This window comes from Phyllobates terribilis, unplaced genomic scaffold (genome assembly GCF_046119375.1).
Source record: "Phyllobates terribilis strain yellow unplaced genomic scaffold, ASM4611937v1 Scaffold_5__5_contigs__length_657084704, whole genome shotgun sequence".
Taxonomy (NCBI): domain Eukaryota; kingdom Metazoa; phylum Chordata; class Amphibia; order Anura; family Dendrobatidae; genus Phyllobates; species Phyllobates terribilis.
In genome coordinates this window covers 1,788,656-1,814,929 of record NW_027362765.1, presented here as the reverse complement: position 1 = coordinate 1,814,929, position 26,274 = coordinate 1,788,656, and the positions used below count along the sequence as shown (strand labels likewise).

Here is a 26,274-nt window from a genome sequence, read left to right as displayed (position 1 = left end):
TGTGGGGAGGGGCACAATGAGTACACTGGCAGTGCAGGATCATGTGGGGGGCTAATAGCCAGCCCACAACAAGGACATCAAGCTGGGCTTTACAGAAAAGGGAGGTATAAGGAAGAAACGCAGGGGCAGCAGTTCAGATCCTTTGCAGACACAGAGCTGCACCAAGACTGATCCACCCAGCAGCTGCAGAGCAGGATCGCTGGGTTATTGCTGACCTGTGCTGCATCTGGAGCAGCACTGCTTACCTTTCACATAAATGTCAGCAGCACTGAGCACAACCAGCTCAGTCACAGAGCCTGGGTACTGATAGGCAGACTGCTACTCACTTTCCTCTATGCTGTGCATCATGGGAGAGTGACATCAGCTGAGCAGGGGAAAGTGGGGATTCCCTTGGTGGCGACTTCTGAAGTCGGCTCATCTGACTGAGAGGCTCCTGCCAAGAAGAGGATTTTTTCACCCAATTGGTATCTGCCTTGTTCATAATTTTGTCAACTCATTAATATTATTACCTCGGCTTTTAAGTTAAATAAAAAAAAAATAGTGATAGGTCCTCTTTAAGTCTCCTTGGACTTAACTCCAACTTGAATTCAACTCCAGTTACGCACAAGGACTGCAATATAATCATAATAGAACCTGAAAAAAAATAAAAAATTCATAAAGAAATGTCCAACAAGCAAGGACACACTTCATCCCATATACTCACGAATCACTGTGTTATTGAAGATTTGAAGAATTAGTGTTTGTGTAGCACCCTGAGGACTCGGCTGCTACAGGGGTATTGCACCTCACTCCAGAGGTGTGGTATTCCGCTCCCGGGTAAGGATGGAGTGTGGGACTGAGCTCAGTAGGCTGCATGCACTACATACATCCCATTTCCGGGGGACAGAACTACGGTACTCCCACCAAGTATATGTGCAGGTACGACAGCGTCTGTCCCTGGCTGGAGTGGGAGGGGGGTGGAACATCCCAGTAGTGTAGGGGGAGTACTCTGGGTAAAGCTAGGAGCTCATTGGGTGCTAGTCACCTGGGCTCACACATAGAGGGAGTATATATGGTGGGCACCATCTTAGGACAGGGTCTTTTTAGCAGGGGAGCTCAGCCAGGAGGGCTGACAGGGAGCTGTGGCTCTGGCTGGGCCCAGCTCCAGAGCCAAGCCTGCAGAGGAGAGAGGAGAAAGAAAGGCCCAGAGTGGAAGATCAGAGGGGACCCTAAGAACCCAGAATCAGACCAAAAAGGGTGAAGGGTTGGCGGACATGGGTACCGGAACCCGAACTGGTGGAGGCCACTTATCCTCAGCCAGGAACCGGAGGTCGTGGTCAAGATTTGCCACGACCCTCACCAAATCCACCAGAAAGGCACACCAAGCATAGGGTCAGGGAACCCAGAGGAGGTTTGACCACTAAGAGACCCGAGGGAGCCGGCCAAAGGTGGATCCCTGGTGGGAATGGCCAGAGACAGAGAGGGAGAAGGGAGCTCAGGACCACGCTCCAGAACTGCCTGGCGGTTAGCCGAGTCCAGGACCTGGTGGACGCAGCACGGCTCGGGTGGTCACTCAAGGCCAGAGTGACTGAGAGAACACTTGTGAGTAAAACCCCTGAAACTGCATCTCCTGACTCTGACTCTTCTTACTGCACCGTCACAACCCCTATCATCTTCATCTGCTGCCCTGAGGCCATACCCCTCCCGTTGGGGGTTATCACATCATCGCTGCACCCATACCACCGGCCTCAGCGGACTGTTCTGCAGCGGCGGCTTCAAAGCCGCACTCAACGGGTGGCGTAGTCGACACATATTCTAACATCTACTGCCATAGACTGCCGCTTAGTTTGACACCCTGGGCACGGACCGGGTCACCGCCACAAGGACTACTACCCCTATCCAGATCCGGCTCCGGGTAATCCCTTGAACATGGCCCAGGGGGCGCGTCAACTTTGGCGTAGTCGGCAGGATTCCGTGCCCGCAACCACCGGGTACTGCGTGCCTGAAGAAAAGTTCACATTTACCTCAAAAAGAAGTCTCCCGCCAATTCCGGAGTGTCCCCGCCATCGGACGCCATCACGGGTCGTTTCCCGCCGGTTGCCCGCCATCTGCAGCTTTTTCCCGCCATCCACAGAGTTTCCCGCCACTGGGAGGCGATTCCCGCCATCTTGGACAGTTTCCCGCCCTGGCAGAGCGGACGCCATTATGGGCGTGCCAGAGGGTGGCAAGAGGCCACCTCCCATCGTGGGCCAGGACCAAGAATGGCGCCAAAAACGAAGACCGCCCCCACCAGCAGAGACTGCAATGATTGAGATGTCCATCAGCGTGGGGGGTCTGCCCCTGGAACTGACAATCACCAAGTTGCCCCAGGACCGCCCTGAGTGTGGGCGGAGACAGAACAAAAGAGCGAAGATGGGTGCAGCCTGGGGGAGTCTGGAGGAGCCGTACCCGGAGATGGAGGGAGAGGCAGGCAGCACCGACCCTGTGGTCAGGAGCCTGATGCAAGCAACCACCCCACCAGACCTGGTGGAGATCCTGGCACAGCTCCCCCGAGACCGGGAGCGTGCACAGACCGCGCTGGAGGGCCTCGTAAGGAGGATGGCCCAGGTGCAGCGAGAAACGCTGACGGAATGGAGCAGGGAGATGGCCCAGCAGGCTGGAACCCGCCAGCGGAGCACACCACCCGCAACGAGGAGCACGCCTGCCCCTGAAGAGGATGCAGAAGGGACGGAGGCCGGAGACGACGCCGCAGAGGGAGCTGAAGAGACGGAGGCAAGTAAAGGGGACGTCACTACCCCAAGCCCAGCCACCGTAAGCCTACCCCCGCTCCCCGTTGCAGAGCCCGAAATCCCACCGATCGTGCCCGTTGCCGCACCGCTACCGCTCCAGACTAGGCCCCAAGCAGGAGCCGCGACCACGCCCCCTGTGACGTCACGCGCCTCAACCCTGAGCGCGGCCAAGCAGGATACGCCACCGGCCTGGTCGCAGGGCCGAGTGCCCCCGGGCGCCGCAGTACCAACAGCGCCCTCTACTGAGCCACCGGCCTGGTCGCAAAGTCAAGTACCCCCGGGCGCCGCCGTCTTCACGGTGCCCTTTACCTTCAGGGTACCCCAAGCCTGGTCGCAAGGCCTAGTGATCCCGGGCGCCGCTGCCACCACCGCGCCCTCAACCTCCACAGTGCCGCACCTGGGTGAAGACTTGTTTGCCCAGCACACTTGCCCGGATGGGCAGCCTTGTGAGTGGCCACCGAAGTACTACCATCCCCGACTCCGGAAGGAAAGGCCCCTGGATGAGCCCCTGATCCCGGCTCCGGCGCCCGCTAAGATCACCCCACTCTCGCTGGAGGAAGCGCAGTTTGCGTGGGACCCCACTGGAGGAGACCTCATCGGGTTCACTCAAGAGACCCGGGCGGCTGCAGCTGAGCGTGCAGAGTGCTGCCGGCAGCAGTTAGAGGTTTTCGACCGGGAACGGCGAGAGAGGCGGGTCCGCGAGGAGCGGCTGCAAGTGAAGAGTGCAGAGCAGAAGAGCCGGACCCGACGGAACCCCCATGCAGCCCACGGTCCCCGTGCCACCGGGACTGTAATCAAATTCCAACTGCAGCACGGTTGGGGCTTCATCCGGGATCACCGCACCCCAGGCGACGTCTTCGTGACCCGCAGAGATGTCGAGTCCCACCTGCCGGAGGGACACAGAGGTCGTGACCTATACCTGGGTGACGAGGTCACCTTTACCCGGCACCAATGTGCCAAAGGACCCTATGCCCTTCATGTACACCGGTTGACAGAGGAAGAGCTGAGGTATCAGGAGGAGCAAGAGGACCCGGACGGGTCTGAAGAATACAGGGAGGAAGCATCAGGAGGACGCCGTTATTAGAGTACGGTAAAAAAAAGAACTGTACATAGTTATCCGTAAGGGTATAAGAACTGCTGCTAATTTAAATATAGTCCCCGTTGGGACCAGCGAACTGTTACCCGTGTGTCCCTATCCCTTACCAGGCTGAGGACTGTGAGCAGCCATCCCTTATCCCCACTGGCCGAGGACTGAGAGCGGCCACCTCCCCTTGTATATAGTTGCGCTTTCTAAGGCGCCCCCTACTGGTTTTATAGGAAACTGTTGTTCTTGAACTGACTGTTGCACTTCTACCTGGTCACAAGCGCACAGTGGCCAGTAACTCAAAGAACATTATTATGAAAGAGTTTTATATGAAAGAAAAAGTTTATCTTGTTTAAATCTGATAATGTTTGATGTTTGATATGTTCTTGTATGTTTTGAAAAAAAAAATTGTATGTTTTTGGATATTTTATTCTTTTACAGCCCGAGGACGTGCTGTGATTTACCAGGGGGGAATGTAGCACCCTGAGGACTCGGCTGCTACAGGGGTATTGCACCTCACTCCAGAGGTGTGGTATTCCACTCCCGGGTAAGGATGGAGTGTGGGACTGAGCTCAGTAGGCTGCATGCACTACATACATCCCATTTCCGGGGGACAGAACTACGGTACTCCCACCAAGTATATGTGCAGGTACGACAGCGTCTGTCCCTGGCTGGAGTGGGAGGGGGGTGGAACATCCCAGTAGTGTAGGGGCAGATAGGGGGAGTACTCTGGGTAAAGCTAGGAGCTCATTGGGTGCTAGTCACCTGGGCTCACACATAGAGGGAGTATATATGGTGGGCACCATCTTAGGACAGGGTCTTTTTAGCAGGGGAGCTCAGCCAGGAGGGCTGACAGGGAGCTGTGGCTCCGGCTGGGCCCAGCTCCAGAGCCAAGCCTGCAGAGGAGAGAGGAGAAAGAAAGGCCCAGAGTGGAAGATCAGAGGGGACCCTAAGAACCCAGAATCAGACCAAAAAGGGTGAAGGGTTGGCGGACATGGGTACCGGAACCCGAACTGGTGGAGGCCACTTATCCTCAGCCAGGAACCGGAGGTCGTGGTCAAGATTTGCCACGACCCTCACCAAATCCACCAGAAAGGCACACCAAGCATAGGGTCAGGGAACCCAGAGGAGGTTTGACCACTAAGAGACCCGAGGGAGCCGGCCAAAGGTGGATCCCTGGTGGGAATGGCCAGAGACAGAGAGGGAGAAGGGAGCTCAGGACCACGCTCCAGAACTGCCTGGCGGTTAGCCGAGTCCAGGACCTGGTGGACGCAGCACGGCTCGGGTGGTCACTCAAGGCCAGAGTGACTGAGAGAACACTTGTGAGTAAAACCCCTGAAACTGCATCTCCTGACTCTGACTCTTCTTACTGCACCGTCACAACCCCTATCATCTTCATCTGCTGCCCTGAGGCCATACCCCTCCCGTTGGGGGTTATCACATCATCGCTGCACCCATACCACCGGCCTCAGTGGACTGTTCTGCAGCTGCGGCTTCAAAGCCGCACTCAACGGGTGGCGTAGTCGACACATATTCTAACATCTACTGCCATAGACTGCCGCTTAGTTTGACACCCTGGGCACGGACCGGGTCACCGCCACAAGGACTACTACCCCTATCCAGATCCGGCTCCGGGTAATCCCTTGAACATGGCCCAGGGGGCGCGTCATTTGTACCACAGGACCTTCAACCTGTAACATCCCGAATTTGATCCCAGCGTATTTGCCTCTCATTCATATCAGCCAGCGAAGGGCACAGTATCTCCGGCTACCATCCTTAACTTGGCAGGGAATATCACTGAATATGGAACGTACAGATCTCTCAGATGTTTTTTGTTATCAAAGAATTTGGCTCTTTACTCTGCACTTTTATAGAATAATCTGGAAAGATTGAGATTTTGGATCTATTGTTAGATCTGGGTGATCCCTTTCCTGTCGCAGGATAATATCTCTGTCCCGATAGTGTAAAATTTTAGCGAGCACAGGTCTTGGTGGAAGCCCAGGAGGAAGAGGACGGGTCGGCACCCTATTAGCTTGTTCTAGATCCTAAGATTTTAGGTCCGATTATTAATTTCAGCAAGTATTCAAATAATTCAGTAGGAGAGGAGCCTTCTATTTTTTCAGGCACATCAATAAGTGGTATATTATTGCTCTTGATCTATTTTCAAGGTCATCTGTGCTGATACTTGGTGTGCTGCAAGCCTGCTCTCATTCCTTGTATCGTCTATCTGATCCTCAATAGCGCTGACTCTGCCTTCCACTGCCCCTGCTCTGTTTTCTGCAGTTTGTGGCGTATACCTGTTATTTAATCTTTAAGACCACCAAATTGTACAAACAAAGCAGATAGAGAGGATTTACAATGTACCTCTGGAATGAAAACTTCCTTTAACCCCTTTACCCCCGAGGGTGGTTTGCACATTAATGACCAGGCCAATTTTTACAATTCTGACCACCGTCACTTTATGAGGTAATAACTCTGGAACGCTTCAACTGATCCCACTGATTCTGAGATTATATTTTTGTAACATATTGTACTTCATGATAGTGGTACAAATTTATTCAATATGTTTTGCAATTATTATTGAAAAAAATGTGAAATTTGCGAAAATTTGGAAAATTTAGCAATTTTCAAAATTTTAATTTTCATGCCCTTAAATCAGAGAGATATGTCACACAAAATAGTTAATAAATAACATTTCCCACATGTCTACTTTACATCAGCACAATTTTGGAACCAACATTTTTTTTGTTAGGAAGTTATAACAGTTAAAAGTTGACCAGCGATTTCTCATTTTTCCAACAAAATTTACAAAACCATTTTTTTAGGGACTGCATCTTATTTGAAGTGACTTTGAGGGGTCTTTATGACAGAAAATACCCAAAAGTGGCACCATTCTAAAAATTACACCCCTCAAGGTGCTGAAAACCACATTCAAGAAGTTTCTTAACCCTTCAGGTGCTTCACTTGAATTTTTGGAATGCGGAAGAAAAAAATTAACATTTAACTTTTTTCACAAAATTGTTACTTTAGACCACAATGTTTTTATTTTTGCAGGGGTAACAAGAAAAAATGGACCCCAAAATGTGTTGTGCAATTTCTCCTGTGCACGCCGATTCTCCATATCTGGGAGAAAAACACTTTTTGGGCGCACGGTAGTGTCCAGAAGGGAAGGAGCGCCATTTGACTTTTTGAATGTAAAATTTGCTTGAATAATTAGCGAATGCCACGTTGTGTTTGGAGAGCCCCTGATGTGCCTAAACAGTGGAAACCCCAAACAAGTGACATCATTTTGGAAACTAGACCCCTCAGGGAACTTATCTAAATGTGTGGTGAGCACCCTGAACCCCCAGGTGCTTCACAGAAGTTTATAACATGGAGCCGTGAAATTAAAAAAAATCAAACTATTCCAAAAAAATTATCTTTTAGCCCAAAATGTTTTATTTTCATAAGTGTAAGTAGAGAAAATGGACCCCAAAAACTGTTGTGCAATTTCTCCCGAGTACGCCGATACCCCATATGTGGGGAAAATACACTGCTTGCGCACACGGTAGGGTTCAGAAGGGAAGGAGCACTGAGTGACTTTTTTGAAAGCAAAATTAGCTGGAATCGAGAGCGGATGCTATGTCGCATTTGGAGAACAGCTAATGCGCCTAAATTGTGGAAATCCTCCACAAGTGACCCCATTTTGGAAACTAGACCCCTAGAGGATTTTATCAAGGGGTATAGTGAACATTTTGAACCCAGAAAGTACGACACAGAATTTGATAATATTAGGTCATTATACTCAATGAGTTGTCATCAATCTTGAGCACAAGTGCTCGCTACTTGAGTTTGCATCGGGTGCTCAGGAATGCACCATGCATCACGGGTGCTCGAGTGACATGCTCGAGTCCCCACCCCGCATGTTTGACGGTTGTTAGACACCCAAAAAAAAATATGCGGGGATCGCTTGTGCATGGCAGGCAATCCCCGCAAGGTATTTTTGGCTGCAAAGCATATGGGGCGGAGACTTGAGCATGTCACTTGAGCACCCGATGCAAACTCAAGTAGCGCGCACTTGCGCTCAACGCTAGTCGTCACACCGTCATTTTTTTTTCTTTACTTTTGAAAAAATTTCAACCCCAACACAACCCTAACCGTAACACAACCCTAACCCTAGAGTTTATTTTTTACACCGTTCCTCGTGTGGTACAAGTGATTAGACAACTTTATTCTTCAGGTCGGTGCGATTACAGCGATGCCAGATTCATATCAGGTTTTTATGTTTGGCAACTGTCATACACTAAAAGATGCTTTTTTTTGCAAAGACTAGTTTTTCCAATCATTTTTCCATATTTTGGCCGACAGAGTCATGTAAGGACTTGTTTTTTGCGGGACAAGTTGACGTTTTTAGTGGTACCATTTTCGGGCACGTGACTTTTTTAATTGCTTTCTATTCTGATTTTTGGGAGGCAGAATAAACAAAAACTAATAGTTTAGGAATTGTTGTTTTTTTTTTTTCTGCTGTTCCGCTTGTGGTAAAAATTGATAAGGTAGCTTTATTCTTTGGGTCAGTAAATTTACAGCGGTACCACATTAATATTTTTTTTTATGTTTTAGCACTTTTACACAAAAATTATTTTATAGAAATACCGCTTTATTCTTAGAGCTATAACTTTTTTTATTTTTCAGCTGATGGAGCTGTATGGCGGCTTGTTTTTTGCTTGACAAGATGACGTTTTCAGCGGTACCATTTTTATTTACATTTGTCTTTTTGATCACGTTTATTTTATTTTTTGCTTGGTGGTATGATGATAAAGCATAGTTTTTGCTTCATTTTTTATTTATTTATTTTTTTAGCGTATTCACTAAAGGGGTTAGCTAGTGGGACAATTTTATTGTTAAGGTTGTTCAGGATGCGGTGATACCAAATATGTGTACTTTTATTGTTTTTTTTCATTATAATATTTTTTATGGGTATAGTATATTTTTTGATTATTTTTTTTCATTTTTTTAAATATTTTTACAATTTTTAAAATATTTTTTTCACTTTGATACTTTTTTTTACTTTTACACTTTGTCCCACTATGGGACTTTCATTTTTTGCAAGCTGATCGCTTGTATACCATGGAGATGTAGCAGCATCTCTATGCTATGCTGCGTGTCAGCGCTGCACAGGCAGAAGTTACTTTGATCGCGCACATGTCACCAGGCAACTTCATGATGCCTGGTGACCCGGATGTCGTCATGACGACATTGGGTCACCATGACAATTACCAAGACTCGGCACAGACAGCTCGGGACGCCGTAGAGGAGGTAAGTAGGTCACGCTTATCTCCCCTTGTTTCCGGAATGCTGCGATCGACTTCACGGCACCGCTCCTGGCACATAGCACCAAGTGTCAGCTGTGAGAATCAGCTGACACCCGGCGGCCATCGCCTGCACCGCTTGTGTGTGGGCACGATCGAAGAGCGCGTAATAGTACGTATCTGGTCCAATAAGCCTAGGTCAGTATGACGTACTATTACTGGGCATATCAGAAAGGGGTTAAAGGAGGTTCCTTAGGCATCTGTATGTCACCTTGGTGCAAATTAGACTGTGGGGCAGTGAGAACTGTGCCACATGTAGTTTTGTGGTCCTTTCACGTCATCAATGCAGCTGCCTTTTCCATCTCCTCCTCACCCGACTCCTCTGCTCCGGAGCCCATGCACAGCTGCGGGGTAGCTGCTATATGAAGGCCACCGTCACCTGCTAAGACCTGTGTTTCTGTGCAGGCAAATTGCTCCAGCCTGACCACCACTTCCCTCCTCTTCATCTTCCATGTTCAATATATCTTCAGCATGATGACTGCAGTGTCATCTTGGCGCTTAGAGCCCGCTTCTCCGCCATCTTTCTGTGGATTTCCTGGTCTTTTTTCTCCCCCGCAGCTAAGTACTTCCTAACAAACAGGCATTCCTCACATGTATTAAAGCTTTCAAACAGTCGAAAATCATGCACACGGAGTGACTCAAACATAACATTCAAGCACGCCGAAGATACTCGGAAAACACCTGAGCATGCGCGTAAATCTTGAGTAACGAGTATGCTCGCTCATCACTAGTGGTAAATAATTTTTGGGAAACTGAAGAGCAGGTAACTGAAGAGTTGGTGGAAAATCACCTATAAACATATAAAGATCTTGGCTGTAACATGTCCTTAAAGATTAATTTCTTAAATTCGCATCTAGACTTTGAACCACCAAACTGCGGAGCAATGAGGGACAAGCACAGTGAGAGATTTCACCAAGGTATTGCGTTTATGGAGAAAAGATATCAAGGAAATTGGAATCCATCAATGCTTGCAAGTTACTGTTGGACAATTGTAAGAAATGATCCGATGCAGGACTACAAGAGACAAGCGAAAAAGTTGTCACTGAATGAGGACCAAATTTTGTAGTGCAATTTCTGTAACTGTCTATATTTCCCAATAGGGTTTAAACAGGTTTTAGTTATTTGAATTGTTGCTACGTTTCCTCTAAATAAATATCAGAAAATTGGCATAACAAAATATTCAGAATCTTTATATTTGCAAAATTAATGTTTCAAAGTATTGAAACTTTTATCATTAATTATATGTAGCAGTAAAAGGAAAACGCTTTGATATCATAGAAACAAGTCATTAAAATCATTAAGAAATGGCTCATTTCATAACTGAACTTGACAACTTTTGAAAATATGTAGAACAGTTATACATGATCAGAAAAGTCCTTGAGCTCGTCGGGTGGAAGGTTCTTCAGCTGCTCACTTGTGCAGCCTCTGTGCAGATACCGGTAACTTCCTCTCCTGCTTTGCTCAGTTAGATAAGTGTGGGGCTGGAGGAGAGCGCAGTTCTCTCAGTGATCAGGAAGGACACTGTCTCAGCGTTCTCCTCTGTCACAGGAAGCTGCCACCAGTCTGTAAGACGCACTCACTTATTAGCAAGATTTTTTCTTGCTAAAAGTGTGTCTTTACAAGTAAAACATTTTCCACATTAAGAATATAAAAAAGCTTCTCCTCTGAGTGATTGCTCTGGTGACTAAGAAGAGATGATTTCTTGACAAAACATTTCCCGCATTCTGAACATCTAAAAGGCTTCTCCCCTGTGTGAGTTCTTTGGTGCTTAACAAAATTTCATTTCTTTGTAAAACATTTCCGACATTCTGATCATGAAAATGGCTTATACCCTGTGTGAGTTCTCTGATGTTTGATAAGGCTTGATTTCTCTGTAAAACATTTTTCACATTCTGAACATGAAAATGGTTTCTCCCCTGTGTGAATTCTCCGGTGACAAAGTAAAGATGATTTCTTCACAACACATTTCCCACATTCTGAACATGAAAATGGCTTCACCCCTGTGTGAGTTCTTTGATGTGTAAAAAGAGTTGATTTCCTCATAAAACATTTTCCACATTCTGAACAGAAAAAGGGCTTTTCCCCTGTGTGAGTTCTCTGATGTTTGATAAGACTTGATTTCTCTGTAAAATATTTCCCACATTCTGAACATGAAAATGGTTCCTCCCCTGTGTGAGTTCTCTGATGTTTGATAAGACTTGATTTCTGTGTAAAACATTTTCCACATTCTGAACATGAAAATGGTTTCTCCCCTGTGTGAGTTCTCCAGTGACAAAGTAAAGATGATTTGTTCACAAAACATTTCCCACATTCTGAACAAGAAAATGGCTTCACCCCTGTGTGAGTTCTTTGATGTGTAAAAAGAGTTGATTTCCTCTTAAAACATTTTCCACATTCTGAACAGGAAAAAGGCTTTTCCCCTGTGTGGGTTCTCTGATGCCTAACAAATTGTGATTTCTGGTTAAAACATTTTCCACATTCTGAGCAGAAAAAAGGCTTCTCCCCTGTGTGGGTTCTCTGGTGTATAACAAAATCGGATTTCTGGCTAAAACATTTCCCACATTCTAAACATGAAAATGGCTTCTCCCCTGTGTGAGTTCTTTGGTGCATAACAAAACTTGATTTCTGTGTAAAACATTTTCCACATTCTGAACATGAAAATGGTTTCTCCCCTGTGTGCGTCCGAAGATGTTTAACAAGAGATGATTTCTCTGTAAAACATTTCACACATTCTGAACATGAAAATGGCTTCTCCCCTGTGTGAGTTCTCTGGTGACTAACAAAAACTGATTTCTGGATAAAACATTTTCCACACTTGGAACAAAAAAATCTATTCTCTGTTGTGTAAATGCTTTGATGTTTAAGAAAAGACTTTTCGAGGGAAAAACTATTTCCATATTCTGAATGTGAAAATGGCTTCTTTGCTTTAGGAGCAGTTCGTTTTTTAATGCTTATTTTGTGACTTTGATTTTTCTTAGTAGTCGGTAATGAATCAGAAGACAGGACCTGTTTCATAGGATCAGATGACAGATCTTTGTTGTGAAGGGATGATGGTATATCTGGAGTAATGGCATTCACTTCAATTGTATCTTGTGTGATCTCAAGATCATGTGATTTAAAAATTGAAGATGTCAGCTGTCCCTCTGATCTCCTGGTACTGTTATCTGCCAAGAAGAAAACCAATCATTATTTTTGAATAAAATATCCTTGAAATGTATATTTTTGAACATTTCTACTTAAACTATCAGTAAAAATGGCAAGTTATGTAAAAATACTGAATTCTTCACCAAGAAAATGACAGTTCACAGTCTAATAGAAAACCTCATAGGATGAACCAGTAGAGTGTGGTGTCCAACTTTTTGTTCATTCTTCCCCCCCAAATATGGAATAAAAGGCCAACAAACAATGTTATGTAGGCAAAAATAATACCAATAAAAACTTCTACTCATCTCACAAAAAAAGCCCCCACTCAGGTCCATCATCTGTCAATGGAAAAACAGAGGTTTCCATATTATTAGTGGCTCAAAGATTCTTGAAAAGCAACATGGCTTCCATAAACCAATCCAGCAATATCCGCCCTCCTAAAGTCAGATCTCCCCCTCACTTCTGAGCCTTGCAGTGTGCCCAAACCACATTTAGCATCCATGTTTTTGGCATTACTATAGTGAGAAGAACCCACTTAATTTACGGTGTGTGTGTCTCCTGGAGCACAATCTGGGCACTATGTGTTGGGTAAAAAAATGGTATATTTGCAATTTTCACTCTCCATCATCCACTGCGTGCTAATTTCCGGAAAGTGCCTGTGGAATCAATAGTCACTACTCCTATAGATTAATTCACAGAGGGTTATAATTTCCAAAATGGAGTCACTTTATGTGGATTTCTATTGCTTTTATGACATTTTGTCATATTAGGGTTTCTGCAAATGGTGTGTCCCATCTCCTCTGGGACGCAGGTATTTCTGTCACCAGTCACCACCTTATTCATTTTACAGGCGGTGCTGGTGATGGAAGAGACATCAGAACCAGAAGCTCTGGGCGGCGCAGGCTCTGTCCAGCCACTAAGATTAGGGTTGCTTGGACCTGTAGTACCATCCAGTCTGGCAGTATGGGTGTGTGCTGTCCAGCTGGAGTAATCTACTCCCTGTTTCAGTCAATCGGAAAGCACCGCACCCTACTAAAGCTGGAAGCATATTGCCGGAAGCTGCCAGATACAGCCTTGTTCTCCTCTGGTTCAGTCCTCTGTGCTCAGCTCCCGGATTATGTATTTGGTTCCTGTTGTGACCTCAACACGTTTACCGACTACTCGTGTCTTCTGATTTTGTATTTTCTTTAACCTCCTGGTTCTGACCCGGCTACCTGACTATTCTTCTTCTAATCTCACACCACAGAACAGCAGGTAACACCGTGGCCCAAGCCTAGGGGTCTCTGTGTAAGTCCAGATCCATGTAGAGGGGTTAAAGGATCAGGGTTAAGGCAATACTTGAGATCTGGAAAACAGGGTAGATAGCGCCAAGATTGTTCGTGGTGGCCCCAATTCATTGTGTCTGCAACTTATTCCAGCAAGATCTGCATTCAAATAGCTAAATGTCGCTCCTTCCCTTCTTAACTTGCCATGTGCCCAGACAGTAGTGTACAACTGTATACAGGGTATTGTTGGATTCAAGAGAAGTTGGAAAATAATTTGTAAGGACCATTTGTTTCTTATTAACTTTGGAATTCTTCACAAAGGATATCACCACAAAGTGACACACGTCAGATTTGAAGAATAGGACCTCATAAGGCTGTCTACAGAAAGTGGTTAAATAGTATTTTGGGCACTAACTACTTTAGTCAAAAACTGTGACTATAGACAATAACACATCTACTGAAATGATCAAACTCAACAGTCTCCATCAGTAAGTAGTGAGTAACTAGTGGTGAAACCTCTCTGTTGTAATTAGAGTATGGGGTTTGGGGGCTCTTGGCATTCTAAATGATCATAAGGGACAATATTTTCTGTCAGATGAGTTTCAAGAAGAAATATTAGACATTCAAAGAGAACTTTTTATATTAGTAAAAACCTGGGAGTCTGAACTGAAACGTAAATTGGTGTGCATGCAAAATGTAAATGCAAATTCACATAAGGCCATTAGACAGAAAAAAACAAAGACAAAAGCACAATACACAAATACCCAAAAGTAAATCGATAAATTGCAAAGTGCATAAAAGTAATGATAAATAATAAAGGGTATTTAGTTAACATAAATTTTTATCAAAATAATGTAAAAGCCATCCCGCCACGTCATGGCAACCCTTATGGGACAGTCCTAACTCTAATATTAAAACATTACCATTTGTCAAGTGACACATATATGGATAAGGGCTGAGAGACTGAACCCTTAGTAGAAGCATGGACCCGAGAGGCAGAATGAACCTTCCAGCTCAGAAAAAGAGCGGCCACACCCTTATATGCATTAATAAACATTAGACTACAAAGAAAAAACCTGGGAGTCTTTTTACTCTTTAAAATGGCTTTTACATTATTTTGATCAAAATTTAAGTTAAATAATAAAGGGTATTTAGTTATCATTACTTTTATGCACTTTGCAATTTACTTGTGGGTATCTGTGTATTGTGCTTTTGTCTTTGTTTTTTTCTGTCTAATGGCCTTATGTGAACATGTATTTACATTTTGCATGCACACCAATTTACGTTTCAGTTCAGACTCCCAGGTTTTTTCGTTGTAGTCTAATAAGCATTAGTGCATATAAGGGTTAACTAAATACCCTTTATTATTTATCATTACTTTTATGCACTTTGCGATTTATCCATTTACTTTTGGGCATTTGTGTATTGTGCTTTTGTCTTTAACTTTTTATATTAGTGCAGAGCTGAGGTGTTTTAAATTTAGCTTAGAGATATATCATGGCACAGGTGTAATGTTTTTTATGTAGTTTATCGCAATCCTGTTTGAAGTTAGTCAGTTTTAAAAGAAATTGAAAAGTCAGGATAAAGGGAAACTGCTGTAATTGTACAGAAATTCACACTGGGCCCTCACTGCACATTTAATGTTGTAGATCATAAAAGTGAAGTTTGGTCAGAAAGACTGGACCTGGTCTTGTATGAACCATATGAGCACATTCAGCAGCACAGAAGGGAGAGAAGGTAGATTCATCCAATAAGATATCAGGGATCTAGGAAGCCAACAGCATCATTACCCTCCGCTTTCTCTTACAGTCCCATCATAATATTTTATTCTAAGCCCAGAGGGTAGGTGGTACTTCCACCTTGTAAGATCTATTGAAAAGGGCTTTCAATGCCCAAAGTCATTTGAACAGTTTTGGGTGGAGGAGAATCTTGTGGTCCAGAGGCAAAATGGTGATCACACAATTATGATACAGACGGACAACACCGTTGATAAAGAAGCCACAGCCGGTGACTGAGAAGAATCTGTGAATTCTCCGCATTTAGTGGTCACTACTCACCTGGGTAGTCATATGTAGGAATCTCCTCTTTACACCACTCATCACCCCTCACATATGTCTCTGTAGTATTAATATGGATCAGATCTTCACCCTGAAACAAATATTTCAAAAGTCACAGAGAGATGGAGAAATCACATCTATGATCAGCTCTAATCGTGCCATCTCCACCGTTCTCAATACACAAGTATAAAACATATAATACTGGTTGATAAAACAAGACTGAGCACAAGACCTTCACAGCCGTCTACACATCATAGGGGAGATCTCATGACACCTTCTCTCCATCTACCTGATGATCCTGAGGAACATTGGGATCTTCTTGTTTACAGTCCTGTGGAAGAAGAGGACGGGGACATCTCTCTGGTGTTGTCCTCTTACTGGATAGATCTGGAGGAAACACATACAGGGACTGAATTCATTCTTTACATACAGATAATTAAAGGCCGTGTGTACTTAGTCCTGTCAGTTACCTGGTGATGTGAGGGGCTGGGGAACCTCCATCATGATGTCCTTGTACAGATCTTTGTGTCCGTCTAAATACTCCCACTCCTCCATGGAGAAATAGACAGCGGCATCCTGACACCTTATAGGAACCTGACACATACAATGATACAGTCATCCCCCCCATTCATTTCATAGTGTTACTGTATAATGTGCCAGCATTCCCAGCAGTGTCACCTCTCCAGTCAGCAGCTCAATCATCTTGTAGGTGAGTTCTAGGATCTTCTGGTCATTGATGTCATCATGTATCAGGGGGTGAGGTGGAGGCCCCGTGATTGGGCTCAGGGGTTTTTCCCATCCCTCAGACAAAGGGTCCTGACAGCGCTCACTAGAGGTCTTCTTCACTACTGTGTAATCCTGGTTATGGAGCGACACATTAATAAATATCACTATAGACATTTCCAGAGTCCTCACCTCTCCAGTTCTGTCCATCTGTTATTCCCATAGATATGAATGATGTAATGTGACGTCATCAGAATCCCTCACCTCTCCAGTAAGCCGGAAGAGGATCTCTAGGGTGAGGTGTAATATTTTCTCTACCATCTAGTCTCTGTCCATCTTTGATGGGTAAATCAGCAAAATTCTCTTATATAGAAGATATCCACTGAGAGGATCCAATACTGTAGAGAGAAGATGATGAGCCGATATATCATAAAAATCCTGTGTAATAATACAATTACTGCAGATAATAAGGGAAACATGAGATTTATTATTTTACAGTATTTAGTTTTCTGCTTTACATCTTGTAATAAAACCTATATATTTTAGGCCACAGACAACAAGCAGTTTCTTCCTCGGAGTCTGCAGCTGAATACGTTTCTCATAGACTCATCCTCCATGACACTAATTCTCATCTCATTTACCGACACTGGAATCAGTAATGGATTCCACATTCCTCTATTCCTCCTCATCTAGTGAGGAATGAACCCCAACAAGGCACCTTAAGACCTAGGCAACCCCTACTGCAATTGATCCCATATGGCCTACACCCCCAAAAATGGTCAGTCTGTTATTTCTGGATTTCATCGGACGCTCAGGAATCCAATTTGATGTCACACGCCTCACTGAAATTGACTTTTTCAAATTCTTTTTCAGAGACAAAATAGTAAATCTTATGGTGGCCCAGACAAATTTTTATGCCCATCAATTTTTACCCATTTTTTTCTCACCCAAAACCAAGTGAGGAACAATCAGAGAAAAGGTCACTAATTCTGCATTTATCACCCACTCCTGGTTTTGGCTCCCACTCCTGAGAAAAAATACTGACAAAATACTGAGCTGTGGCCTTATAGTGATAATGCACTGTGTCCTCCCTGAGATGATCCTAACTTTGATCGTCTATACAAAATTCGGCCAGTAGTTGACCACTTCAGCAGAACATTTGCAGAGGCGTACAACCCCAAAAGGAACATCTCTATAAATGAATCTCTGGTTCATTTCAAAGGGAGGTTAAAATTTCGACAATACCTGCCCAGAAAGAGGGGCATGTACGGAATTAAACTGTAAAAGCTGTGCGAGAGTACCTCAGGGTACACCCACAGATTTAGGGTCTAAGAAGGGAAGGACACCCAGATTAACCAAATTACACCCAAATTAACAAGTGGGAAAATTGTGTAGGAACTGCTGCACCCACTGCTGGATAAGGGTTATCACCTCTACTTTTACACCAGCATTCCAAACTTCAAGACCCTCTCAGTCAGAGGTACAGTTTCATGCTGCACTCTGCGAAAAAAATGAGGGAGGCCTCCCTAAGTTGCTAATTGGGCAACTGCTGAGAAAGGGAGAAATAATTAAACTACTCAACCAGTATAGGTGCTTCATAATAATTATTGTACAGTGAAAAAAACTCTGATTAGGTGCACTTGCAGACTACAGAGTAAGGGGACAAAAATCGCTAAAAAACATCAGAACCATGGACTGAAAAAAAGACGATCGAAAAAATCCCAAGTGACAGAGTATCATATAAGAGATAAAGCCTTTATTAAGGCATGTTTAAAATCAATATAATACAGGTAATTGGAAATGGCGACAGGGATTGTGACATGCACATGAAAAAAGGATGTGCGTATTACCCAGAGATCACACAGGAAATAATTGTGAAGTACAGATAATTATAAACATCAAAATGTTAGTCTGCCAATGGTGAATTCACCAAGTGTGAAATCATACAAGTGTGGCATATTGAAGAATTAGACCTGAATTTAATAATATGTATATAGTTTGCATCTTGTCATCTATGATCATCACACTCTAATCAGCATGTCCATTTGTCTATTCTTCTTGCAGATACAGCACCCAACTTTCCATGTGTGTGACATATCTTGCCTCTCCTATGTTGCCTAACTCGGTATGTTTGTTAGCTGAACAGTATATTGAAGAATTAGACCTGAATTGAACCTGAAGGGAACCGAAAGAAACTAGATACCCAGGCAAAGAAAACAATGTTTCTGTTTGTTTTCACTCTCTCTCCTATAGTCCTCCACTTTCTACTAACCCCCCTAATCTCTACACCAAGTAATGAACTCTTCATCTCTCCCTCCATCATCCCCATTCACCTCACCTCCTCCTCGGAACTATTTCTCAATATTTACTCCTGTGTCTCCAAACACAAGACATCCACCTAAGGCTCTCTCCTGCTCCCACCTGCTAACACTTTCCCTGCTCCTTCTGACTGCCAGCGATATCTCTCCAAATCCTGGCCCTCCTCAGCACATACCCACAGTCACTTCCGCCTCCTATCCACTGTCAAAAACTCTCACAACCTTTGAAATCTTATATTCATCCGCCCAGCCCCCGCTTCCCCAGTCCCACTAACAGGAGCTCTATGGAACGCTTGCTCCGTCTGCAACAAACGTTCCTACATCCATGATCTTTTCATTACTAACAAATTTTCCTTCCTTGGCATCACTGAAACGTGGCTCAACCCCTCTGACACAGCCTCTCCAGCTGCACTTTCATACGGTGGATTACATCTTTCTCACACACCCCGCTCCAACACCAAGCATGGTGGAGGAGTAGGTTTACTCCGGTCAGATAACCGCTCTTTCACTCAAATCCCACTGCCACCCTCCGATGCTCTCCCCCCTTTTGAGGTGCATTCTGTGCGCATCTACTCCCCCTCCACCTCTAACTGGCTGTCATTTACCACCCCCCAGGACCAGCCACCACTTTCTCCAGCCACTTCACCACCTGGCTCCTTCTTTTCCTTTCCGCTGACATCCCCACTATCATCATGGGTGACTTCAACATCTCCACTGACACTTCCCACTCATCTGCCTCTAAGATTCTATCCCTCAGTTCCTCCTTCGGCCTTGCTCAATGGTCTTCTGCCCCCACTCAAAGATGGCCACACACTGCACCTCATCTTCACCCACCTCTGTTTCCTATCTAACTTCTCTAACTCAACTCCCCCCCTGTCTGATCACAACCTACTTACATTCTCTTCCCTCTCCTCTCCAGGTGACAATCCTTACTCCACAAACTAGCATACTCTCGCAAAAATCTCAAACACCTTGACCTACACTCACTAAATCCCTCCTCCCTCTTACAGACATAAGTTCATTACACAATGCAGATGCTGCTGCCACTTATATAACACTACAACAGCTGCAGCTCTCGTCGGTCGCCCCCCTCACACATACCACAGCATGCACACTCAAAAGGCAACCCTGGCACACCAACCTGACTAAAGAACTATGAAGACAAAAAAGGGGGTGGGGTAGAAAAGGTTTGAATTTAGCGATTGATAATGTGTGCAGATGAATTATTAATATTTATATATTTTTGGGGGGATAAAAACTGGTTGAGGGGTATACTCAGAATATGCCTCACCAATTTTTATGTAATATGCTTCATTTATATATGCATTTTTATATGTATGTATTTTTAAAGCATTGCCGTTAATGTCTGCATCTTGCATCTTCATAGTAAGTTTATAATGTGTAGTTATTGACCTGTAATGCTTTTTTAAGTCCCTTTGTTATTTAATTGCAATTGTCTTTTTTAATGGTGATTAAGGGGTTAAGTACCAAATTCTCCCTTGGCACCTCCCATTGAGTTCCTTTGTTTTATGTATAAAAGTGCCTGTTTCTGCCATTTTCCCATAACTCCACCCGATGAAGGCAGCAGACCGCTGCAGAAACGCATTGTGGGCATTAATACTTCAATAAAGAGGTTTGTTTTATCCTTTTCCAGCGCCTTATCCAGTTTCTAGTGCCCCACTGACCACTTCAATTTGCACACTAAAGAACTATGAAGGGCCTCCAGGGCTGCTGAGCGGAAATGGAAAAGGTTCCACTCCAACGAGCATTTCATCATTCAAATGGTCCCTCAATTCTTTCAAGTCCCCACTTCCTGCAGCAAAACAAACCTACTTATCAGCTCTTATATCCTCCCTGTCTCACAACCCTAAACAGCTATTCAACGCTTTCAATTCTCTCCTCCATCCCCCAGAGCCTCCTCCCTCTCCTGTCGTATCAGCCGAACACTTTGCCTCATTCTTCAAGCAGAAGATTGACACCATCAGACAAACTTTTGCCTAAAGTCCCCACAGGCACTCCTTATATCTACTCAACCCTCCTCCTCAAAAACCAGCTTCTCCACCATTACGGACGATCAAGTTTCCCCTTTACTCTCCAAATCACACCTCACCACCTGCGAATTTGACTCAATCCATCCTACCTCATCCCTAACCTCACCACAGTCTTCATCCCAACCCTAACCCACCTTTTCAACCTGTCAAAACTGATGTCTTCCCCTCATGTTTGAAACATATCTCGATCACACCCATCCTCAAAAAGCCCTCCCTTGACCTATCCTCTCTGACTAGCTATTGCCCCATATCACTTCTCCCCTATTCCTCAAAATGACTGGAACAACACGTCCATTCTGAACTGTCCTCCCACCTCTCCTCCCGCTTCCTCTTTGACCGCTTACAATCTGGCTTAAGACCGCATCACTCCACTGAAACTGCCCTCACTGAAGTCACCAAAGTCACCTACAAACTGCCCAATCCAAGAGACACTACTCTGTCCTCCTCCTCCTGGACCTGTCATCAGCCTTTGACACAGTGGACCATTCCCTTTTACTACAGACTCTCTCATGTCTTGGCACCACAGACTTGCCCCTATCTTGGATCTCTTCATACCTAACAGACCGGACATTCAGTGTCTCACACTCACACATCACCTCCTCATCTCGGCCCCTATCTATCGGTGTCCCCCAAGGTTCAGTTCTAGGGCCCCTGCTCGTCTCCATCTACACCTTCGGCCTGGGACAGCTCATAGAGTCCCATGGCTTTCAGTATCATCTCAATGCTGATGACACACAGTTCTACGTCTCTGGACCTGATATCACCTAATTACTAACCAGAATCCCACAATGTCTGTACGCTATTTCATCCTTCTTCTCTGAAAGATTTCTAAGACTTAACATGGATAAAACTGAATTCATCATCTTTACTCCATCTCACTCAACCCCACCGTCTGACCTATCCATCATAGTCAATGGCTGCTAACTCTCCCCAGTCCCGCAAAATCGCTGCCTCAGGGTAACCCTGGACTCTAATCTCTCCTTTAAACCACATATCCAAGCCCTTTCCACTTCCGGCCGACTCCAACAATATCTCCCGGATCCGCACATTCCTCAACCACGAATCTGCAAAAACACTAGTGCACTCACTCATCATCTCCTGCCTCAACTACTGCAACCTCCTGCTCTGTGGCCTACCCTCTAACACTCTCGCACCCTCCAATCTATCCTAAACTCTGCTGCCCGACTAATCCACCTCCCCCCCCCTGCTATTCCCTGGCCTCTCCTCTCTGTCAATCCCTTCAATGGCCCCCCATTACCCAGAGACTACAGTTGAAAACCCTAACCATGGCATAAAAAGCCATCCACAACTTGTCTCCTCCATACATCTGTGACCTAGTCTCCCGGTACTTACCTGCACACAACCTTCGATCCTCACAAGATCTCCTTCTCTACTTCCCTCTTATTTCCTCTTACCTCAATCGCATACAAGATTTCTCCCGTGCATGCCCGCTACTCTGGAACTCTCTACCCAAACATATCAGACTCTCGCCTACTGTGGAAACCTTCAAAAGGAACCTGAAGACCTACCTATTCCGACAAGCGTACAACCTGCAGTAACCACCGCTCCACCATACCGCTGCATGACCAGCTCTACCCTCACCTACTGTATCCTCACCCATCCCTTGTAGGTTGTGAGCCCTCGCGGGCAGGGTCCTCTTTCCTCCTGTACCAGTCGCTGACTTGTATTCTTCAAAATTATTGTAATTGTTTTTGCTATGTATACCCCTTTCACATGTAAAGCGCCATGGAATAAATGGCGCTATAATAATAAATAATAATTAAATCCTATTACCACACTCCCCTTCAGCATACAATCACGTTAGTATACCACTGGCTAATCCAGCAATGGCAAAAAGACTACTGATGATATAGTAGGAAAAATAATTATATGGGGATAGTGTATACCTGTTGTACTGTAGTCTAGAGGCAAAATGGTGACCACACGATTGTGATATGGCCGGACTACACCGTCAATAAAGCAGCCACAGCCGGTGACTGAGAAGAATCTGTGACTTCTCTGCATTTAGTGGTCAGTACTCACCTGGGTAGTCATATGTAGGAATCTCCTCTTTACACCACTCATCACCCCTAACATATGTCTCTGTAGTATTAGTATGGATCAGATCTTTACTCTGAAACAAATATTGTAAAAGTCACAGACAGATGGAAAAGTCACATCTATGATCAGCTATAATCCTGCCATCTACACTGTTCTCATTACACAAGTATAAAACATATAATACTGGTGGATAAAACAAGACTGAACACAAGACCTTCACAGCCATCTACACATCATAGGGGAGGTCTCATGACACCTTCTCTCCATCTACCTGATGATCCTGAGGAACATTGGGACCTTCTTGTTTACAGTCCTGTGGAAGAAGAGGACGGGGACATCTCTCTGGTGTTGTCCTCTTACTGGATAGATCTGGAGGAAACACATACAGGGACTGAATTCATTCTTTACATACAGATAATTATAGGCCGTGTGTATTTAGTCCTATTACCTGGTGATGTGAGGGACTGGGGAACCGTCATCATGAAGTCCTTGTACAGATCTTTGTGTTCTTCTAAATATTCCCACTCCTCCATGGAGAAATAGACAGCGACATCCTGACACCTTATAGGAACCTGACACATACAATGATACCGTCATCTCTCCAATCCCTTCATAACGTTACTGTATAATGTCCCAGCATTCCCAGCAGTGTCACCTCTCCAGTCAGCAGCGCAATCATCTTGTAGGTGAGTTCTAGGATCTTCTGGTCATTGATGTCCTCATGTATCAGGGGATGAGGTGGAGGCCCTGTGATTGGGCTCAGAGGTCTTCCCCATCCCTCAGACACAGGGTCCTGACAGCGCTCACTAGAGGTCTTCTTCACTACTGTGTAATCCTGGTTATGGAGAGACACATTAATAAATCTCACTGCAGACATTTCCAGAGTCCTCACCTCTCCAGTTCTGTCCATCTGTTATTCCCATAGATAAGAATGATGTAATGTGACGTCATCAGAATCTCTCACCTCTCCAGTAAGCCAGAAGAGGATCTCTAGGGTGAGGTGTAATATCCTCTCCGCCATCTTGTCTCTGCCCATATCCATCTTTGATAGATAAATAAGGATAATTCTCTTATATAGAATATCTCCACTGAGAGGATCCGACACTGTAGAGAGAAGATGATGAGCCGATGTAATATCATAAAAATCTTGTGTAATAATACAATTACTGCAGATAATAAGGGAAACATAGTTAGAAAATCAGAGATTCGGTAATACTGGAGTACTGATATTCTCTACAACACACCGGTATTCTGTTTGGCTATGAAAAAAATGTTTGCATTAGGCCCTAGCCCCACTATCAGTATTTGGTCAGCATTTTTTTCTCAGGAGTGGGAGCCAAAACCAGGTGAGGGACAATCAGAGACAAAGTATAATAGAAACAAGTCACCAATTCTGCATTTATCACCCACTCCTGAGAAAAAATACTGACCGAATACTGACCAAATACTGATAGTGCGGCCGTGGCCTTATAGTGATAATGCACTGTGTCCTCCCTGAGATGATCCTAACTTTGATCGTCTATACAAAATTCGGCCAGTAGTTGAACACTTCAGCAGAAAATTTGCAGAGGCGTACAACCCCCAAAGGGACATCTCTATAGATGAATCTCTGGTTTATTTCAAAGGGATGTTAAAATTCTAACAACACCTGCCCAGTAAGAGGGCAAGGTACGGAATTAAACAGTACAAGCTGTGCGAGAGTACTTCAGGGAACGCCCACAGATTTAGGGTCTACGAAGGAAAGAACGCCCAAATTAACTAAATTACACTCAAATTAACAAGTTGGAAAATTGTGTGGGAATTGCTGCACCCACTGCTGGATAAGGGTTATCACCTCTACATTGATAACTTTTACACCAGCATTCCACTCTTCAAGACCCTCTCTGTCAGAGGTGCAGTTGCATGAGGCAACGAGCAAAAAAAATCAGAAAGGCCTCCCTAAGCCGCTAATTGGGCAACTGCTGAGAAAGGGAGAAATAATTAAACTACTCAACCAGTATAGGTGCTTCATAATAATTATTGTACAGTAAAAATCCTCTGATTAGGTGCACTTGCAGACTACAGAGTAAGGGGACAAAATCGCTAGAAAACATCAGAACCATGGACTGAAAAAAAAGACGATCGAAAAAATCCCAAGTGACAGAGTATCATATAAGAGATAAAGCCTTTATTAAGGCATGTTTAAAATCTATATAATACATGTAATTGGAAATGGCGACAGGGATTGTGACATGCACATGAAAAAAGGATGTGCGTATTACCCAGAGATCACACAGGAAATATTTGTATAGTACAGATAATTATAAACATCAACGCTCCCTCCATTTGCAACAAACGTTCCTACATCCATGATCTTTTCATTACCAACAAACTTTCTTTCCTCGGCATCACTGAAACGTGGCTCAACCCCTCTGACACGGTCTCTCCAGCTGTACTTTCGTACGGTGGTTTCCATCTTTCTCACACACCCCTCTCCAATGGCAAGCATGGTAGAGGAGTAAGTTTTCTCCTTACCCCCTCACACATACCACAGCTCAACAGGCAACCCTGGCACACCAACCTGACTAAAGAACTACGAAGGGCCTCCAGGGTTGCTGAGCGGAGATGGAAAAGGTCCCACTCCAACGAGCAATTCATCGCGTTCAAATAGTCCCTCAATTCTTTCAAGTCCCCACTTCCTGCAGAAAAACAAACCTACTTCTCAGCTCTCATATCCTCTCTCCGTCTCACAACCCTAAGCAGCTATTCAACACTTTCAATTCTCTCCTCCATCCCCTAGTGCCTCCTCCCTCTCCTCTCATCTCAGCCGAAGACTTTGCCTCATCCTTCAAGCAGAAGATTGACACCATCAGACAAAGCTTTTGCTTAACCCCTTTAAAGCCCATGACGTACTAATACGCGTCTGTGCCCTGGGCTTTAAGAGCCTGACCCTTATTAGTACATCATCGCGCGCGCACACAGGCTGTGCGGGAGCGATCGCCGCAGGGTGTCAGCTGATTGTCACAGTTGACACCCGGTACTATGTGCAGGGAGCGGTCCCGCACAGCTCCCAGCACATTAACCCCCGCAATGCTGCGATCGAAGTCGATCGCAGCATTGCGGTGGCAAGGGGAGGTGATCGGTATACTCACCTCCTCTTCCGGCCTCCAGCGCCGTCTGCCGCGGCTTCCCGGGTGTTGCCATGATAACCCGATGTTGTCATGACAACATCCGGGTCACAAGACAGCAGTAAGATTGTTTGGACATGCGCAGTGCATCTCCAAACTATCTTCTCCCTGTCCAGCGCTGACAGCCTGCATGGCACAGGGATGGTGCTGCATTCCTGTGCCATGCAGGCAATCAGAATAAAAAAAGTGAAAGTCCTATAGTGGGACAAAGTAAAAAAGTAAAAAAAAATTTGTAAAAATATTTTTAAAAAAATAATCCACTAACAAAAAAAAATATAATGTACCCAT

At 44.9% G+C, this 26,274-nt stretch overlaps 2 protein-coding genes across 3 annotated transcripts in view; both read right to left on the bottom strand.

Moving 5' to 3' along the window:
- Positions 1 to 9,175: 9,175 nt before the first annotated feature.
- Positions 9,176 to 23,014, bottom strand: LOC141271693 (uncharacterized). 2 transcript variants are annotated; one of them, XM_073681762.1, is made up of 7 exons: positions 22,802 to 23,014; positions 16,654 to 16,787; positions 16,345 to 16,524; positions 16,137 to 16,260; positions 15,956 to 16,053; positions 15,667 to 15,757; positions 9,176 to 12,364 (listed from the first exon to the last, which is right to left on the bottom strand). In XM_073681762.1, the coding sequence occupies exons 2-7, from the start codon at positions 16,708 to 16,710 to the stop codon at positions 11,013 to 11,015; spliced, it is 1,902 nt and encodes a 633-aa protein (XP_073537863.1). In that variant the 5' UTR covers positions 16,711 to 16,787; positions 22,802 to 23,014; the 3' UTR covers positions 9,176 to 11,012. The 2 variants fall into 2 exon arrangements, with proteins under 2 accessions (XP_073537863.1, XP_073537862.1); XM_073681761.1 differs by lacking the exon at positions 22,802 to 23,014 and having other exon boundaries at positions 16,345 to 16,672.
- LOC141271694 (gastrula zinc finger protein XlCGF66.1-like) overlaps positions 16,798 to 26,274 on the bottom strand; it is a 24,427-nt gene continuing 14,950 nt past the window's right edge. Inside the window, exons 2-6 of the mRNA XM_073681764.1 lie at positions 23,784 to 23,923; positions 23,475 to 23,654; positions 23,268 to 23,391; positions 23,091 to 23,188; positions 16,798 to 22,892 (exon numbers count right to left, since the gene is read on the bottom strand). Of these exons, the coding sequence (XP_073537865.1) occupies positions 22,791 to 22,892; positions 23,091 to 23,188; positions 23,268 to 23,391; positions 23,475 to 23,654; positions 23,784 to 23,861 (582 nt within the window). The 5' untranslated portion in view covers positions 23,862 to 23,923 and the 3' untranslated portion in view covers positions 16,798 to 22,790. The remainder of the gene's footprint in view (positions 22,893 to 23,090; positions 23,189 to 23,267; positions 23,392 to 23,474; positions 23,655 to 23,783; positions 23,924 to 26,274) is intronic.

Excerpts from the sequence above, each read along its gene's own strand:
- LOC141271693 (XM_073681761.1), bottom strand. The coding sequence starts at position 16,599 with ATGGACAGAACTGGAGAGGTGAGGACTCTGGAAATGTCTATAGTGATA. Across the intron at positions 16,261-16,344 it reads TTGAGCTGCTGACTGGAGAG|GTTCCTATAAGGTGTCAGGA; the intron begins GTGACACTGCTG and ends TGTATGTGTCAG. Across the intron at positions 12,365-15,666 it reads TCCTACATATGACTACCCAG|ATAACAGTACCAGGAGATCA; the intron begins GTGAGTAGTGAC and ends TCTTCTTGGCAG.